The following is a 16368-nucleotide window of genomic DNA, read 5'->3' as shown; positions in this document are numbered from 1 at the left end:
TATGAAACTGCCACCCAATCATGAAGATCATACATGACATTAAGCATTATGTTCAATTGCCATTAATCCTGGCTTTCTACACGCATGGTAAGAAGCTATAGATATATTATCATATGTGAAAAATCATGTCCACACTGATTAGCCTTTTGGGTCTTTGCGGCAAGGGCATGGAAAATACTCAACCTACTTGATTGTCCAGACACCAGAGGATGACAATTTCGTACCAATCAGGGTAAATTTTGTTGGCTGAGGAATTGGCTCCATCCTTTTATTTAATCATGACACTTGTGGCACTAGCTTTATAGAAAAGGGCCACTAGTTTCAGGAATATGATTAAAGTTGGGAAGCTGCTAATTGTTATATCGAAGTTGGTGTTGGCTTAATAATTTTGAGTTACTTCCAAATGGTTTGATAAGTACTAGGTAGTGGGCTCGGATTTTGATAGAGATTTATCTTAAAATATTGGTATTAATCGCCTAAAATTGGATTTTCCATGAGTCTAAGGTCCAAACTATGACACAAATCCAATTTGAAGATTCATTGATTTACCTTAGACTTGGTGTTAATCATCGCGTAGGTTTCATTTCACCAATTAAAAAAAATAAGTTAGTGGAGGTCTTACATCGTTTGGATTCAGAAATGAGTTGAATAAAATATTATTAGAATGAATTAAGATGAGTTCCAAATTCAAACGAGACATTCTTTTTCCGTGAAGAGTCCTCAGGTGCTTTGGATGCCGAAAGGTGACTGCTGGCCCGCTGGGTAATGCATACCAGACTGGCTGATAGCGAGGCTGTCGTCATTTATACATCACAATATCACATAACAGCAATCATGGATTTTGAATTGAGACAACAGGCTTGCTTTCAGAACCTCACTTGTTTCATTACTGCAAGTAGATGGCTTTTAGTTTTAGGAGGAGAAACTCTTTTTACAGATCTATAACTATAAGTATCTTATTGTTGACATTCATCTAAAAAAATTTTTATACAACTCCAAAGCAGTAGGCTAAATAACATATTTCCCCCGAACTTTTGGTCAGCACGAATGATCATATGATCATGTGAATGAGGATAGATAAATTTGTATCACTACAATACAATCAACCATATTCACAGAAGAAAAGTATCACCTAATATGAACTCATGGTGTAAAGATTTTTTCAGTATAAGATCAGCTTATACTCACCCTACATGTTTCTTGTCCATAACTCATAAGCTTGCAATAGTCTATGAAATGGTTGAATAGGGCCAATTGTTCTTAGAGATTCTCTCCGACAGCTACTGAAGTTCTTGTATAAGCTTTGCTACGTCTCAGAAAAATCAATGTATCGATTAACTCATAAAACCCCCTCCAGACATGTTAGGTTGCCCTTGTGATGAAACTTGTCCCTGTGAAACTAATTGCGACCTGCCTGGACCTTGAACGTAAGCTTGACCCATTCCTGTCCCAACCATTTGTTGCTGCTGCGGAAGCTGTTGCTGCAATTGCTGCAGTTGTGGAAGCTGCTGCTGCTGCGTTTGCAGCTGTGAGATCGGTTGCTGTTGTTGCATTTGTGGAAGTTGCTGTTGTGGTTGCAGCTGCGAGAGTGGTTGCTGCTGTTGCAGTTGTGGAATCTGCTGCTGTTGCAGTTGTGGAATCTGCTGCGGTTGCATTTGAGGAAGCTGCTGCTGCTGTTGCAGTTGCGGAATCTGCTGTTGTTGCATTTGTGTAAGTTGCTGCTGTTGTTGCAGTTGTGGAAGTTGCTGTTGCTGCAGTTGTTGAAGTTGCTGTTGTTGCAGCTGGGTATGCTGTTGCGGTTGCATCTGCTGATGTTGCTGTTGTTGCATTTGTTGCTGTTGTTGCTGCTGACTAGATATTTGTGGCTTGAAAACAACCATATCCTAATTCCACATATTTTTTAGCTTAGTTAAATTAAAATGCCTGAATAATCATACATGACGATCCACAAACTTGTTTTGCAGCCTCCAACCACTGGCTTTAGTGTTGACAAATGAAAAGGAAACACAAAGGGAAACTTTCAAATGTAAAAGCAACTTATACATGTCGCAAAACTCCTTGTTATTTTGTTTTTGTTCTAAAAGTTTGGGGAAAACGAGGTCATTTGTTATTTTGCAGATTGCTTTTATTTTGAAGCAATCCTGCACATTTGTTTCAAAGGTGAGAGCTCAGGGTAGGTGGCTGCAAAACAAAGATTTTCCTAATAGCCTGCACTGAACAAGATCTTTGTTGATAGATAATTGAAGTTCCCAAAAATCTTACTCCAGGGAAAAGCATTCCAATCAAGCGGCAGGCTTTGTCGGAAACGGATAGCAGCAATGTCTGAGATGGTAGTTGAATGACTGCACACTACAGAAATGAAAAAACTGAAAAGTTCAGCATTTAAATTATCCCAGCAGACAGATAAATAAATATATAGTTTCACATTCTAAAACTAATCTTTTTTGTTATTGGTTAACAAAATTTTATTGATATAAGAATAAGCAAGAGCCCAAGTACACAGGACATATACAAGAACATTTAAAGTTCATGCTGTCAGAAATTAATCTTGAGCTGTTCAAATCAATTTTAAGCAAAGATGCCGCCTAGACAACACAGTACAAAGAGGCCTGTGGTTCAAACTCCATCTCTGGCCAAAAGAAATAAATAACTGTGAAATTGTTCATTATAACATTTCTTTTCCGAAGTCTGCCTTGTTACAAAAGTAACTAATTTCACAGGACGCATTTGAGATCTTGGAGAATATGAGCCGTTTTCCTTTAACACATCATAATTTACAGTTTATAGATCAGATTTAGATCAATACAAAAAATTATACCATTAATGTGAAGCTGAACAGTGGAGGAAAATGTTTATTGGGGGGCATATTAGGAAGACAGCATATCATGTAATTCAACAGTCAAATTTTGACAAAAACAAGGTCTCACGGTACATTGGCTATACTTGTCAAGATTTTTCCCAAAAAAAAAAAAAAAAAAAGAAAGAAAGAAAGAGAGAAAAAAGAAAGAAAGTAAAAACTTACTAGCTTCTTTTCTTGCAGCTGGCTAAGAAACCCATGCTGATTCATTGCGCGGAAAACCAGAAAATCTGCCTTTCCAACATATTGCCTAATATTTAACAGAACAAAATTCTCATAAAAAAATTTAACAGAACGAAATTAAGATCTGAGATATAAAAAATCCAAGATAAGTGGATGGAGACACAAAAATATAGTAGACAAGAAATTACTTATTATTCATGTGGTCCTGAGATATAAGTCGAACTATTTGCATTGTGGCCGGCCAGTTTGCTGCGAGCCTGAAAAGCACAGGAAATATACATCCTGGTAAATATAGATTAATCCTTCTACGGTCAGCTAAACAACCCCACCCCCCCGGCCAAAAAAAAAAAAAAAAACAAAATGAAGCATTTGGAAACACAAAGAAAGAGCTCATCCAATCTCTGTCTTTATGTCTTAGTTTCCTGAGGTTATCAGTTATCCACCTCGTTCATGACTGGAAATGCTAGATAATGCATTCATAAGTGGTAGGATAATATCAGAGATTATGGCAATCATCTTTATAGTACTTCTAAATACATAGCACATATTGAAACCAATAAGTTCTATTTCTGACTGATACAATACCATCATTTTCCTGTGAGGCATAAAAAGATATTAATCTTGTAACTATGACTAATAGGTTTTTTTTTTTTTTTTTTTTTTTTTGGCGAGTGCAATCTATGACTAAAATATTAGAGATTAGATTCTCTCTCTTTAATGGGCAACAATCCATTCAAAATGAATTAAAGGGGGCCATCCAAACTGTTATAATTGGGAGAGGGTGACATATTTGGCAATTGGTGATAATTACATTGAGCAATATGTGAGCTCGATCTCGGGTGGCTTCTGCCCTTCCTTGGGTGAAGATCCCAAGCTTGAAAATAAATTACAGACAATAAAAATGGCTAGATGAAAAAACACAAGTTCTCTCTAAATGACCAAAACTCATGTAAAAATATGAAGTTCACAGCCATCCCATCATGGCAAGGTCTAGCCAAAGACCCTCTATGCCATTTATCAGCAAAACATCTTTTTCAAATGAATTCAAGGGGGTCATCCAAACGGTCATGATTGGGAGCCATATTTGGCAATCAGCAATAATCACATTGTGCAATATCAGGCCTTCGTCTAGCGTGGCTTCCGCCCTTCCTTGGGGTGAAGATCCCAAGCTTGAAAATAAATGTGTACAGACAATAAAAATGGCTAGATGAAAAAACACAAGTTCTCTCTAAATGACCAAAACTCATGTAAAAATATGAAGTTCACAGCCACCCCATCGTGGCAAGGTCTAGCCAAAGATCCTCTGCCATTTATCAGCAAAACATCTTTTCCAAATGAATTCAAGGGGGTCATCCAAACGGTCATGATTGGGAGCCATATTTGGCAATCAGCAATAATCACCTTGTGCAATATCAGGCCTTTGTCTAGCGTAAAAATGTGAGGTTTCCATCCACCCTGCGGTGGCCAAGGTCTGGTCACAGACCCCCTCTACGACATTTATTGGAAAACGTCTTTTACAAATGAAATTAAAGGGAGCCATCCAAACTGTCATAGTTGGGAGAGGCTTCCAATTAAGAAAGGCTAAACACAAGTTCTCTCTAAATGACCAAAACTTATGAACAACTGTGAAGTTTCCAGCCACCCCATGGTGGCCAAGGTTTCACCACAGACCACTATATGACATTTATCAGCAAAACGCCTTTTCAACATGCACCAGATGACAATAAAACAACTTCCCATGTAATTTATGATCTTTAAAATGAATTCGGGTTGGATTTCAACAACCCCCACCCAGCAAATGGTTTGACCCAGGACCAAAGTATGCCATTGCCAGGAGATTATTACCAAAGCACAGCCTTGGGAGAGCAGGTATAGAAATAGTCTAGACCTTCAACATTATTGCACGAGGTGGCATGTTTTCTTTAGAATCAAACTATTGTAGCACTTTATCACTACAAGGACCCACATCAATCCACGTATTATGTTAAACAGCATTATTACGGGCCAACATTTTCGCTATCCTGATGCAAAATGTTTCAGATAAGTGATCAAGGAAATACTCAAACCAGCCCCCTTGTCCACACCACTTGAAATTTTTTTGGCAAATTTAGATCAGTAAAACGTGCCACCCTTGGGAAACACCAGTCTCCTTCCACATCAAAAACAGAAAAGTAAACCACAAGCTAACATTTCTCAAGGTGAATAATCATGCCACTGCAGATTAAGAACATGATAAAAATTAAAAAAGTTATTTGGCTGGATACATTTCTGAACCATTTCTGTCACCTTACATTGACGTTTCTGATGATGAAACCGGAATTAAAGTATTTTCCTTTACTGATCATAGGTCATATAAGTATCTCATTTAGTAACCGAACTAATAAGGAAAATAGAAAAAAGATCACTTCAATATTTTTTTCCTTTTTTAGAGTTTAGTTTAAATAAAAAACTGATTCTGGCGTCAAAGCACACTTTCTATTTTAACCATTCTTAATATTCCTAGACCATTTTATGGCAGAAATAATACAATAATTTCCAGACTTACGTCTCAGAAGCTGAAGCACTCCTGTAACCCTGCCACAAAGAAAGAAACTGTAAAGTTTATTGAAAGGAAAACACTATAGATACAAAGGGATCCTACAAAGGGATCTCACAAACAGATGTGGCACACTATCAGTGTGCCACTTGTCTATTTTTTTTTTCTTTCCCCCTTTCTCCCCGACGTCTCTTTCTCTTATTCTCTTTATTTTTTCTTCCCATTTTCTTCCCTCTCCCCTTCTCCCCTCCTCCCCCACTCCCCGTGCCTCTCCCCTCCTCCCCCTTACCCTTACGAAGGCCACTCTCCTCAGCGCCGCCGACAATCGTGACTCTCCTCCGCCGACAACGCACGGAAGCCCCCTCCTCCGCCACTCTCCTCACTGCCAGGCGACGATCGTGACCCTCCCAATGCCGCTGACGAGATTCTTTACCCAGTGCCGCTGCCGACGTCTTTCTAGCGTCAACCCAGTACCACTGTTGCCCACAACCCCGTCGCCGACAACCCACTCTCTTCCCCCGCTGGCCATCCCTCTGTCGCCAGATATTTCTCTATGTTTGGTTGTTGAGAAAATGAAAAGAAAATAATATTTGTTCTCTATTTAGTTGTTGAGAGGGAAAATCGCAGCTTGTTCTTGTAGGGTTGTTGAGAAAATGAATGAAAAATAAAATTTGTTCTGTGTGTGGTTGTTGAGAGGGAAAATCCTAATCTGTTTGTTTGTAGAGAAAATTGCAAAGGAAAATAGAATGAATATGAGAGAAAGAGAGAGACCGAGAGAGAGAGAGGGAGAGAGAGGTCTGTTGTTTGTAATGTGAGGGATGGGAACGGCAGCAGCAACGTCGGCATTGGTTGTTTTTTGGGGCAACGGCATGGGTTTGCGACGGGGAAGGGAGGGGGAGGGGAAAGGGGGATTGGGGCTGGGGGGGGGGGGGGGGCGGGGGAAAGAAAAAGAAAACTTAACTGGACACGTCAATTTGTGGGATCCCACTATGTCTCTAGCAGTCCTCTTATTGAAAACATCATGCATTATGATAATAGCAAAATCTTTGCTTTTAAAAAAAAAAAAAAAAAAAAAAAAAAAAAAAAAAAAAAAAAAAATGCAGTGCCTGAATAATGACTAAAAGATTATCAGGTGCTTCACACGTACTTCCAGTCTAGTGATGAAAACTGGCTGCCCTTGTCTCTGCCCAGATAAGTTTCCCTGCATGCATTTTGATTGTTTAAGAAAAATTACTGATTGCACATTTACACCACATTGGAATGAAGAACCAACAAGAAGAAGTCATAGTTTTAAAGGACAAGTTATCTTCCCCAAGGTATGACTTTGACTAATAATACACAGTTACAAATACCAAATCATACAAAAATAAATCACTTGTAGATTAACCGTGAAAAGAAAATTCTAATATCTAAACAGATAATATTACAAACTAAGATATATATCCCCAATTGATAATATCACTCAATAATATTCAGTAGCATACTAGTTTAAAAAAAAAAAGGAAAAAAAGTAAAAAAAAAAAAAAGAGGAGCATACTAGTTAAGGAAATGGGGTTTTGATCTTTTCCGATCTGGGGAGAACCAGTAAGGAAGTTACAGAATTACAGCATTACAGTAACTTGCATGGAGCTGTTTTGGGGAAAAATAATAGACAAGGGTGTTTTCACAAGCAGTGAATAAGAATTTGACAGGCATGGTGAATAAGGATTTCAAGTATAATACAAAGCAGACATCTAGGTGCATTTATGTTATCAATTATTGCTGATACAAGAAAAAAAGATTGAACAATGAATCAAACTGAAGTTTTGTTGATAAATAATTCCCCTCTGATGGGAAAGGATGGTTAGGATCAGGCAAGTTCTTCAGAGATGCCAAAAGTCCAACACTGGCATCCATTCCATAATCTAATGAATAAAACACGGGTACAGTGAAATTTTAAAACTTAGCAGCATCAATTTGAAAATCCAACCTTAATCTTTTCAAGCTATATATTCTATACTTACCTCCCAGACTTTTACATATTTGGATTGTGCTGATTGCAAGGCACTTGACGTTTGCTGTGACAATGGCATATTAGTTGCTGAATTGTTGTTGACACCAAGTGATTGCATCCCTGATTGTACTTGTTGAGGCATTCCTGGAGTAGGAATCATGGTTCCAGTTCCAGAAGAAACAACTGATGGCCCAAGGCCGCTCATCATGTTTTGGTTCATACCAATTCCACTTTGTGCCATTTGTACTCCTGAAAGATTCCCTTGGTTCATGCCAGGTCCTGATTGACCCATACTAACACCTCCTTGAAGATTACCCATTGGTTGAGAAATCCCAAGGTTTGAATTTCCAGACGCATTTGAAGTTGCTGAATTGAATGAAGCAAGACCAGGATTTTGTGCAACCTGCCCATTACCTGTCAGAGGCCCAGAACCACTTATCGAAGGAATAGCAGATTGTCCAGATGAAAGTACATTTTGAGCAGCAGGCACAGAAGTTGCCATTCCACTGGATATCATGTTTGACATATGCATGGATATAGGAGTTTGACCCATTGATTGAAGTCCTATAGAGCTTCCTCCAGTTAGGGCTGCAGAGTTCATTACTTGTCGTGCTTGAGAGAGATTATTCAGAATGTTCACATTTGCTGGAGCAGGACCAACAGGTCGCAAGGGTTGTGTCACACCACTCACTATAGGTTTCAAATCTTGCACATTGTCATTGTTTGTGATCATTTCTTGAGAAGTAGAAGATGGAGAAGAAGATTGCAAGCTTGGGATTCCTTGAGAAGCAGCACGTGCAACAGATGGAATATGAGAAAAGCCAGGTCCAGATAGCATGGAAGTAACAGTGCTGGGCTCCTGAAGAAATATATTACCAACTCATGACAATAAGCATAACCATAGAGAAACAACGTTTATTTTCAAAGAACAAACCAGAAAAAGCAAATGATATGCTTGTCTTACAACTTTCACAGTAGCAGGGGGGTTGTTTCCAGCGGTTATTGCTTGCCTGTTCATGATAGATCCATTCCCTGAAGACCAATAAGGAAAAGTAAGTCCTCAGCCAAGCAGTATATTGAGAATGAATTAACCACTAATCATGATTAGCCTACCAAACTATTATTCAAACATCTTGGGACACATACCTGCCATTGAACTATGGATAAAATTGGAAATGCACTAAAAAGAGAGCTGGAAAGCTTACAGACTAAAATTAATAAAAGTACATCTTGCACAACACAATTTTCTTCCAGGATAACTGTGTTACATTTGTTGAAACCCATTTTTTCTTAATTCCCAAAACCAGTTAAATATGTCCAGATTATAGGACTTGGAGCAAAGAACTTTTCAATCAAGTAAAGGAAAAAAAAAGAAAAGAGAGAATAAGATAAAATAAATTTTAAGAAAGAGAGAACATGATGCTTAGGTGAAACTTTAATTTGCCACTAATGCTTGAATCTTGCTAAGAAGATTGCATTCCTTCTAAGTTTGTAATGCTCCCAGAGGAGAAGTCTCGATCAATCTGGTACTTCTCATTTGTTTATTTTTTTTATATATATAAGTAAAAATAAAGCTTTATTAAAGCAAGAACTAGGCATAGCCCAAGTACACAGTAAGTACACAACTGAGAACACCTAGTCACAATGAGAAGTAACAAATTAGAATAATAACATACTAAAGAATAATGACATATTAAAGTATCAGATGTCACTAAAACTAGAAAACCTAGCAACTGCTTTCCCCTATAATACAAGTTCATTCACAGTGCACAATAGCATGCATTCAGATATCTTGTCACAAGAGAAGGAATAAGCAGATTAAATGCATAAACAACCTAATGGGATAGAAGCAGGAGGCGGTCCTGTGACTGAAGTAATAGGAGCCATGTCCACATTGACAGGACTCTGATTTGAAGGCAAACTTGTAATTCCAGAGCGACTTAAAGCAGCACGGGCCTCCATAAAATTCTCTGAGATCAGAACAAGAAACTGGGGGTTTTTGACATTGTCTACTGGTGGATCTCCGATTCGCGGATTCCGCTTTCCCTAAATTAACAAAATTATGTAGTAAGTACACTCCTTGCTTCCACCAAGCAAAAAAAAGTAGTACTTCCCTCTGGGTTTCCCCAAAAATAAAGCATGATCTAGATTGTCGCCTAAAATGTAAGTTTCTTGAAGCATTTTGGCATTACTTATAAAAAAAAAATGGGCATCATGCAACCAAAATATGCTTTAAATCATTTTTATTAACCAGTCAATTAATTGCAGAGTAGGCAGACACAAAATATTGAGCTAAGCTGTTGAGAGTAATTGGTGAATAGGGAGAAGTTTGAGCCGACTGGAATAGGTATAATATTCTGGGCAAGCTCAAAGCAGAAAATGACAATTAAAGCATAACAAGTAGATTTATCATCGTTACCGCATTGTATATTGCTTTCAATTTAGGAAGTTGCTTTGGACAAATGACTGACAGAGAGACAGAGCACTGCATAGAAAATTAACAACCAGTTACTTCAAGATGTGAAATCTCCACAAAAATGTATATACACACTAGTATACTTATTAGGACTTAAAAATGGTAAAATTACTTGTGCAAATGATTTTGCGACTGTCTCGGCATCAGATGTGCGGCTTTCTGTTTGTTCTTCTAAATTTTCATTCTTCTCCAAATTTTGCAGCTGGGGCCTATAAACTGGTGTGGGCAAGGGATAAGGGTTACTAGCAGCAACAAGAATGCAATGCCTTTGAGTATCCACATTTTGTTGATTTGGGTTTCCATTTTGCAGAATAGGGAACATCTGAGTAACACATCAAAAGAAAAGAGTAAATATTATGTTAAGGGGTGTGTATAAGAAACACAGACAATAAGAAGCAAATTCTGAACTTCTATTCAGAGATCCTAAGACATATTCTTTGCAATTTAAACTTAGTAAACTCCAAGTGGTTTCTTCAAGTTCTTTGTGTCTAAACCAAATTGTATGCATCTTTACAGTCATGCATCATGCTTATTGGGGACTACATACAGCAAACCACTTACGTACTTCTCCAAACTACTCCTCACATGCAGGAGTTCATCTAATGCAACAGGTGTGCCCGTGAACAAGGAAACAGGACCAAGGATAGTGGTAAAAAATCTATCTCGAATGATTTCATCATACAGCTTCTATATTAACGTCAAACTAGAAATGAAACTTTAAAGTCATTAGTACATATAAATGCTCATACAACTTAGGATAATGTGACATTTTTTAGAACTATCAACGGACTTCAAAAGATTTTTTTAAGTGAGGAGCTAGAGTGGAACCTTAACCAAAATCTTGTAAAAATCTTAATTATATTGACAAAAATAAAGAGGTAGTACAACTTGGTATGAAAATGAAAATAAGAAAATTATGAGGGTTTGTCCCTTTAATATGGTATCACAAAGACACAAACCCAAAGAGGGATGCAATTCAAGTAGAAGATACTACAAGAATTCTTGTTTCCATTTCTTCTTCCTAGATAGGTTTTACCTCTTGTATACCATCTTGTGTACTTGGGCTATACCTATTCTTATTAATACAATTGTTTACTTATAAAGAAAAAAAAAAAAAAAAAAGATACTACAAGAAAAAGATTTAACATGTGCAGCTTTGGTAGAGCCAATTGGTGAGAAAATTGATGTTGCCAACACCTAATAGCATTCTTTTTGTATTTTGCCCTTTAAATATTGAGAAGAATTGTCAAGTCAAGAGGGTGAAAAGAACATTAGAAGCCCTTAAAGATGCACAAAAGACTCGTACGTTTTTTTTATCAGTAAGAACTTTAATAATAAGAAAAGTAGGCATAGCCAAGTACACAGGACATATTTTTTTTAGGAGTGCTATAGCCATAAAGGGATTATACAAAAGGAATCCCACAAATTGACGTGGCTTCATGCGATCCGTTAGATCTAGTTTACAATAAAAGTAACTTTACAATCTGACGAATCACATCAAGCCACGTCAGTTTGTGGTATTACTTTTATATAATTCCTTTGTGACTAAAATATTTCTCTATTTTTTTTTTTATTGGCACCGGGTGTCCAGGTACAAGAGCAACACTAAGACTCATGCTTGCATAAATCAAGATTGAGTTATGAAAAGCACTGCCCCTATAAATAGTAAATTGTTGAGTATAAACACCCCCAAAAACTTGTCCAAGCCTCCGGGTGTTTAATAGCAAGTGTTGAAAGTAACAATGAGAGCTTTCAGCAATAACATACAGTTAAAAGAATGAAATCAAGAAGTGCAATTATAGAATCTAGCAGTTAGTTGAAATTATCACCAACAAACCTTCTGCCAAAACCTTATTGGTCATCTATCTGGAGGAAGTCAAGAAATTCTAGAACTGCTTTTCTTCCTTTTTTTTTTTTTTTTTTTTTCTATAGTTCGGTTTTTTTATGAGTAATTGAAGATTTAAAAAAAAAAAAATGCGGAAGGGATGATCCAAGTACACAGGTAGAATACAAGAGGAACACCAAATTAGAAATATATGGTTTGCAATTAAAGGGTGGTTAAGACTGGAAGATAGTTTGCAAGCCCCAAAGAGGAGCCAATCAAGACCTCTGCCAGATTTCATAGTTAAACCATATGGAAATCTGACAAGGACGAGACTCAGAGCATCCCTAGAATGTGTATGACTTTAACTTAAAAGCCTAAAGAAAATTTACAACTAAAAATTCTTTAAGAAAAATGCGCGAAGCTGACATATATAAAAAGGGACAAGCAGGGTTATATAAATCCATTTAAATGGAACTTAAAGTAAGAAGTGAAAATAGACAAACACTGCACACCATTAGAGCTTCAGCCAGCCCTTCTGCAATTGCAGCATCATAGAAACCACCACCAGCAAAGGGTATAGCCGAAAGCCACTGTAAGAAAATATCTACATCTCTTGTCCAGCCTGTCCGTTGTACTAGGCAACCTGCACAAAGGGAGGTGAAATATCTACTCTGCAACTTACATGTAAACATAGGAATTCCTGCATGCTATAAGCTTGGTGCAATTAGCTTCATAACATTATATTCTTGTACAAATGTAGTGATTAATAGAAAATTCTTCATCTACTAGTGAAATTTAAATAAAAGAGAAATTAAATTTAAGAACCTACAATAATTTATTAAACTTCAATGCAACATCAAAAGTTTAACGGGAAAAAACATGATTTTCAAACGAGTTTGAAACTTAACACCTGTGTTTTTTTTGTCATATCCTTTTGCACCAGCCAATTGCAAGCCCAATAAAGAAGAAAAGTTACATTAAGTTGATGGTAAGACTATAAAACCTTTGTCATGTATTATAAACATGAACTCTACTGTTCATATGCCCAACCCCAACCTGTTAACACTAAGGACTCGTATTGATAAAAAAAAAAAGACTGAGGACTTGTTTGAATTGAAGATTTTCCTCAAACTTTCTTTTTTTTTTTTTTTTTTTTTTTGATAGGTAATAAGTTAATTCATTGATAGAAACGATTTTCCTCAAACTTTCTAATATCATTGAGAAAGTTTTTAGAGATAGGTTTTTTTGAGGATTTGTGGAAGTGGTTGGGCTCAAGAATATATGTTTGGAATAAGAAATTTTTTAAGATATCTTTTCATTGGGGTTTGAAAAAATGATACGATCCGTTAAAAAGATGATTGGAGAGATTTTGTGAGGTGCTTTTTGAGTTTTTCTGAACATTGTTTTGATTTTTGTGGTTTTCTGATCATGAAAACCAATACAAACAATCAGATGAAATTTATTTATGAGAGATGATGTGTGTACAGAAGGCTTCAATGGTTGATAGATTAGAGTTCTTTGGTCGATCCTCTCAATGAAATGTTAGCTTTATTAGAGCAGCTCATGACTGGGAGATTAGCTCCCTCAAAGAGTTCTTCAATCTCTTGTATTCTACTAAATTATGCCTTTGTGATGCAAATAAAATTCTTTGGGCCCCTTCCAAGAAAGGGAAGTTCATTATTTCATCTTTCTATAAGGTCCTAATACCTCAGGAAAGTAACTTATTCCTTTGGAGAAGTTTTTTTTTTAAGTATTTGGTGTACTAGAGAGCCCTTGAGGAAAAAATTCTTTGCTTCGACAGGATCCTTAGGGAAGATCCGTTTTTTTTTTTTTTTTTTTTTTTTTAATCGATAATCCTTAGGAAAGATCCTTACCACGAACAATCTAAGGAAATTTCATTTTACTGTGACAGGATGGTGCAGGAGGTGCAGGAAAAAAAATGACATCGGTAGACCATCTCTTACTCCATTGCGAGATTGCCAATGCCTTATGAGATGATTTTCTTGGTTGAGTTCGGCCGGCTAGGGTTATGCCCAGAAGGATAGTAGACCCCTTTGCCAACTGGAGAAGGTTATATAGCAACCCACAAATTGCAGCAATATGGAAAATGGTCCCTATATGTCCAGCGTGGTCTATTTGGAGGGAAATGAATGAAAGAAACTTTGAGGGTCACGAGCAAACGATGGAAGAGCTTAATAAAAAAAATTTTCAAGGCTCTGCTCCTTTGGACAGCCTCTATAGATTTTAATGAGCAGCCTTTATAATTTTCTTGTCACTTTTCCCATTCCTAGTTAGGTGTTCCTCCTGTTTATTTTCTGTGCACTCAGGCTATGCCTTTTGAGATTTTATTAAAAGAAAACATCTTTGATTACTTATCAGAAAAATTGAGAAATGAAAAATTGTTCTGGTGTGTAAAAAATTGTTTGGAGAAGGTGAAATTTTATAATTTAGTTCCCAAACAAGGCTTAAGGCTTAATTGAGTTGAGTTCAGAGTGCCAAGGAAGTTTGATGAACAGAAATCAAGTGGAAATAGTTGATAAAGTCAAAATCCATAAAAGGACCATGAAGAAAAACACCAAGAATTTCCAGCTCCATTTTAAGAAGCCTATATGGCTTGCGTCGGATACATGAATAATGTAAGTAGAGGAAAAGAGAGCTATTTCATGGTAATATATAGTATCACGCTTCATTCTTAACATTAAAATGCAGAAATATTAACCAAAACATAATTTACATAAGATGGATTAAGTACCAATAGAAAAACCAATGATAAAACTACATACCACAGTAAGATCCATGGGTATAAAAAGTGACCACGGAAAGCTCAGCATGAGAAGTAGGGGGCTTCTGTATTTCAAACATAAAAGCAATACACCAACATGGAGAAAGTAATAATTAGCAAGCTATAAAGCCAAAGCTTACAAAAAAAAAAAAAAATACTTCTAACACTTTCTGCAACTGGAATCTCAAAAACTATGAAAAGAACAAGTAACAGCAGAACTTGAAATTAAAAGTTCATATTGGAACAGATGCATCATGTCATGCTTGATGAAAAGATATATCCATAAAAGGACATTATTATGTGCTCAATTTGTTCCTGAGTTTGAAGTCTGGTCAACTACAGTGCTTGATGCCAAGGAATTAGATTAATAATTGGCATTTCTTGGCATACACCTTATGATCAAGGGGCATAAATAGAGACTATCACGATTCCTTTTTTGGGAGAAATAGCTCCCAGTATCAAGATAGAGATCTGAATAACTGTATCATGTCAAAAAGAGGAATACCTGCCCGTTCAACTCGTTTCCACAAAAACTCCTACATTTTCAGATGAATAAATCAGGACTGGCACATGAAAGGAAATGTAATTTCATCTAAGCAAATGGTATTACAGTCCTACTTAAATCAAGTGCATATACACAAACAAGCACATAAATGTTCGTGAATGACTTTAAGTTTGATCAGACATGGGTGAAAAAGTAGTAAACGTTATCAAACTCACAAAGACCAATGTTAATGCATAGAAGCTGCAATGGCTAGCATCTATGAGATTATATAATTACTAAAAGTGGCAATAGGGCTAACACGTGAGAAGGAGAAAACCAAAGAAATAAACCCTCTCGTATTCTCTTAGAAGAACGGACAGACGCACATTTTGATCTAGATAACTGCATTCATAATAATTTCTTAGTAACCCTCTCGTCCAATGGTGGTTGAGAGGTATTCAAAATCCAAGAATGACGTAAACGTAAGGCTTTGTTTGGTTTGCAGAGAATTTGGATTTTGGAATCGGAGAATGCAGTTATAACTCCATTGTCAGCTTCACAAGCCAATAGAATGAAAATGGAACTAAAAACTCCACGGAGCACAGCTCGTCCGAAACAAAAGCCGAACTTTCTAAAGAAAAACCATAACTTGAAACTTGAAAAATCGAACTACAATTTTATGAACCATCAAAGGCATCCCAAGATTAACTATCGGATCCAGAACAAACTACCCAATTTTACAAGTTAAGAAAACCCTTAAAAGCCAATAGAAAACCAATAGAAAACCAATAAATACTCGAGAAATGTTAATACATGAATTGAAGTAAAGTAAATGGGAGAGAGAGGCAATTAGACCTGATGATCTTTTCAAGGTAATCAGAAACAATGGATTGCCAGAAGGGGCCCATGGCGGCGGTGCCTTCAACCACGACGATCAGCTTCTTATCGGCCATAGTGTCGGAGGCTCCGACAATGGCTTCTGCGTCAGGCTAAAACAGATTTTTGGAATTTGACCGAGTTGGGTGGATAGTCCAGACTAGAGGGGGAAGGAAAAGAAGAAAGAGCCCCCCGCCCTTTGACGGAGAATAGGTCAATCAAACGGTTCGTTTTGGTGGAGTAATCTGTAATCATAATGAGTCTCTCACTGTTTCCTCGTCTATCTGGAATTTTAAATAAATAAATAAATTATACACGAATTAATAGTCATAAAAAAAGAGTGGGTATGCGGTTTT

The 16368-nt window shown here is 36.9% G+C and overlaps 1 protein-coding gene across 1 annotated transcript; it reads right to left on the bottom strand.

The window, feature by feature from the left end:
- Positions 1–1037: 1037 nt before the first annotated feature.
- On the bottom strand, positions 1038–16219 carry LOC121244081 (mediator of RNA polymerase II transcription subunit 25). The gene is made up of 15 exons (XM_041142122.1): positions 15992–16219; positions 15158–15188; positions 14654–14717; positions 12383–12513; positions 10158–10367; positions 9989–10054; positions 9405–9615; positions 8534–8601; positions 7580–8428; positions 6724–6777; positions 5586–5614; positions 3229–3297; positions 3023–3107; positions 2263–2349; positions 1038–1883 (listed from the first exon to the last, which is right to left on the bottom strand). Exons 1-15 carry the CDS (start codon positions 16087–16089, stop codon positions 1335–1337), a joined length of 2601 nt encoding a protein of 866 aa, XP_040998056.1. The 5' UTR covers positions 16090–16219; the 3' UTR covers positions 1038–1334.
- Positions 16220–16368: the final 149 nt, after the last annotated feature.

This window comes from Juglans microcarpa x Juglans regia, chromosome 8S (genome assembly GCF_004785595.1).
Source record: "Juglans microcarpa x Juglans regia isolate MS1-56 chromosome 8S, Jm3101_v1.0, whole genome shotgun sequence".
Classification (NCBI taxonomy): Eukaryota; Viridiplantae; Streptophyta; class Magnoliopsida; order Fagales; family Juglandaceae; genus Juglans; species Juglans microcarpa x Juglans regia.
This window is presented reverse-complemented; position numbering and strand designations above follow the sequence as displayed.

Excerpts from the sequence above, each read along its gene's own strand:
- LOC121244081 (XM_041142122.1), bottom strand. The coding sequence starts at position 16,089 with ATGGCCGATAAGAAGCTGATCGTCGTGGTTGAAGGCACCGCCGCCATG. Across the intron at positions 8,602-9,404 it reads TCCTGCTTCTATCCCATTAG|GGAATGGATCTATCATGAAC; the intron begins GTTGTTTATGCA and ends ATTGGTCTTCAG. Across the intron at positions 3,298-5,585 it reads AGTGCTTCAGCTTCTGAGAC|GCTCGCAGCAAACTGGCCGG; the intron begins GTAAGTCTGGAA and ends TGTGCTTTTCAG.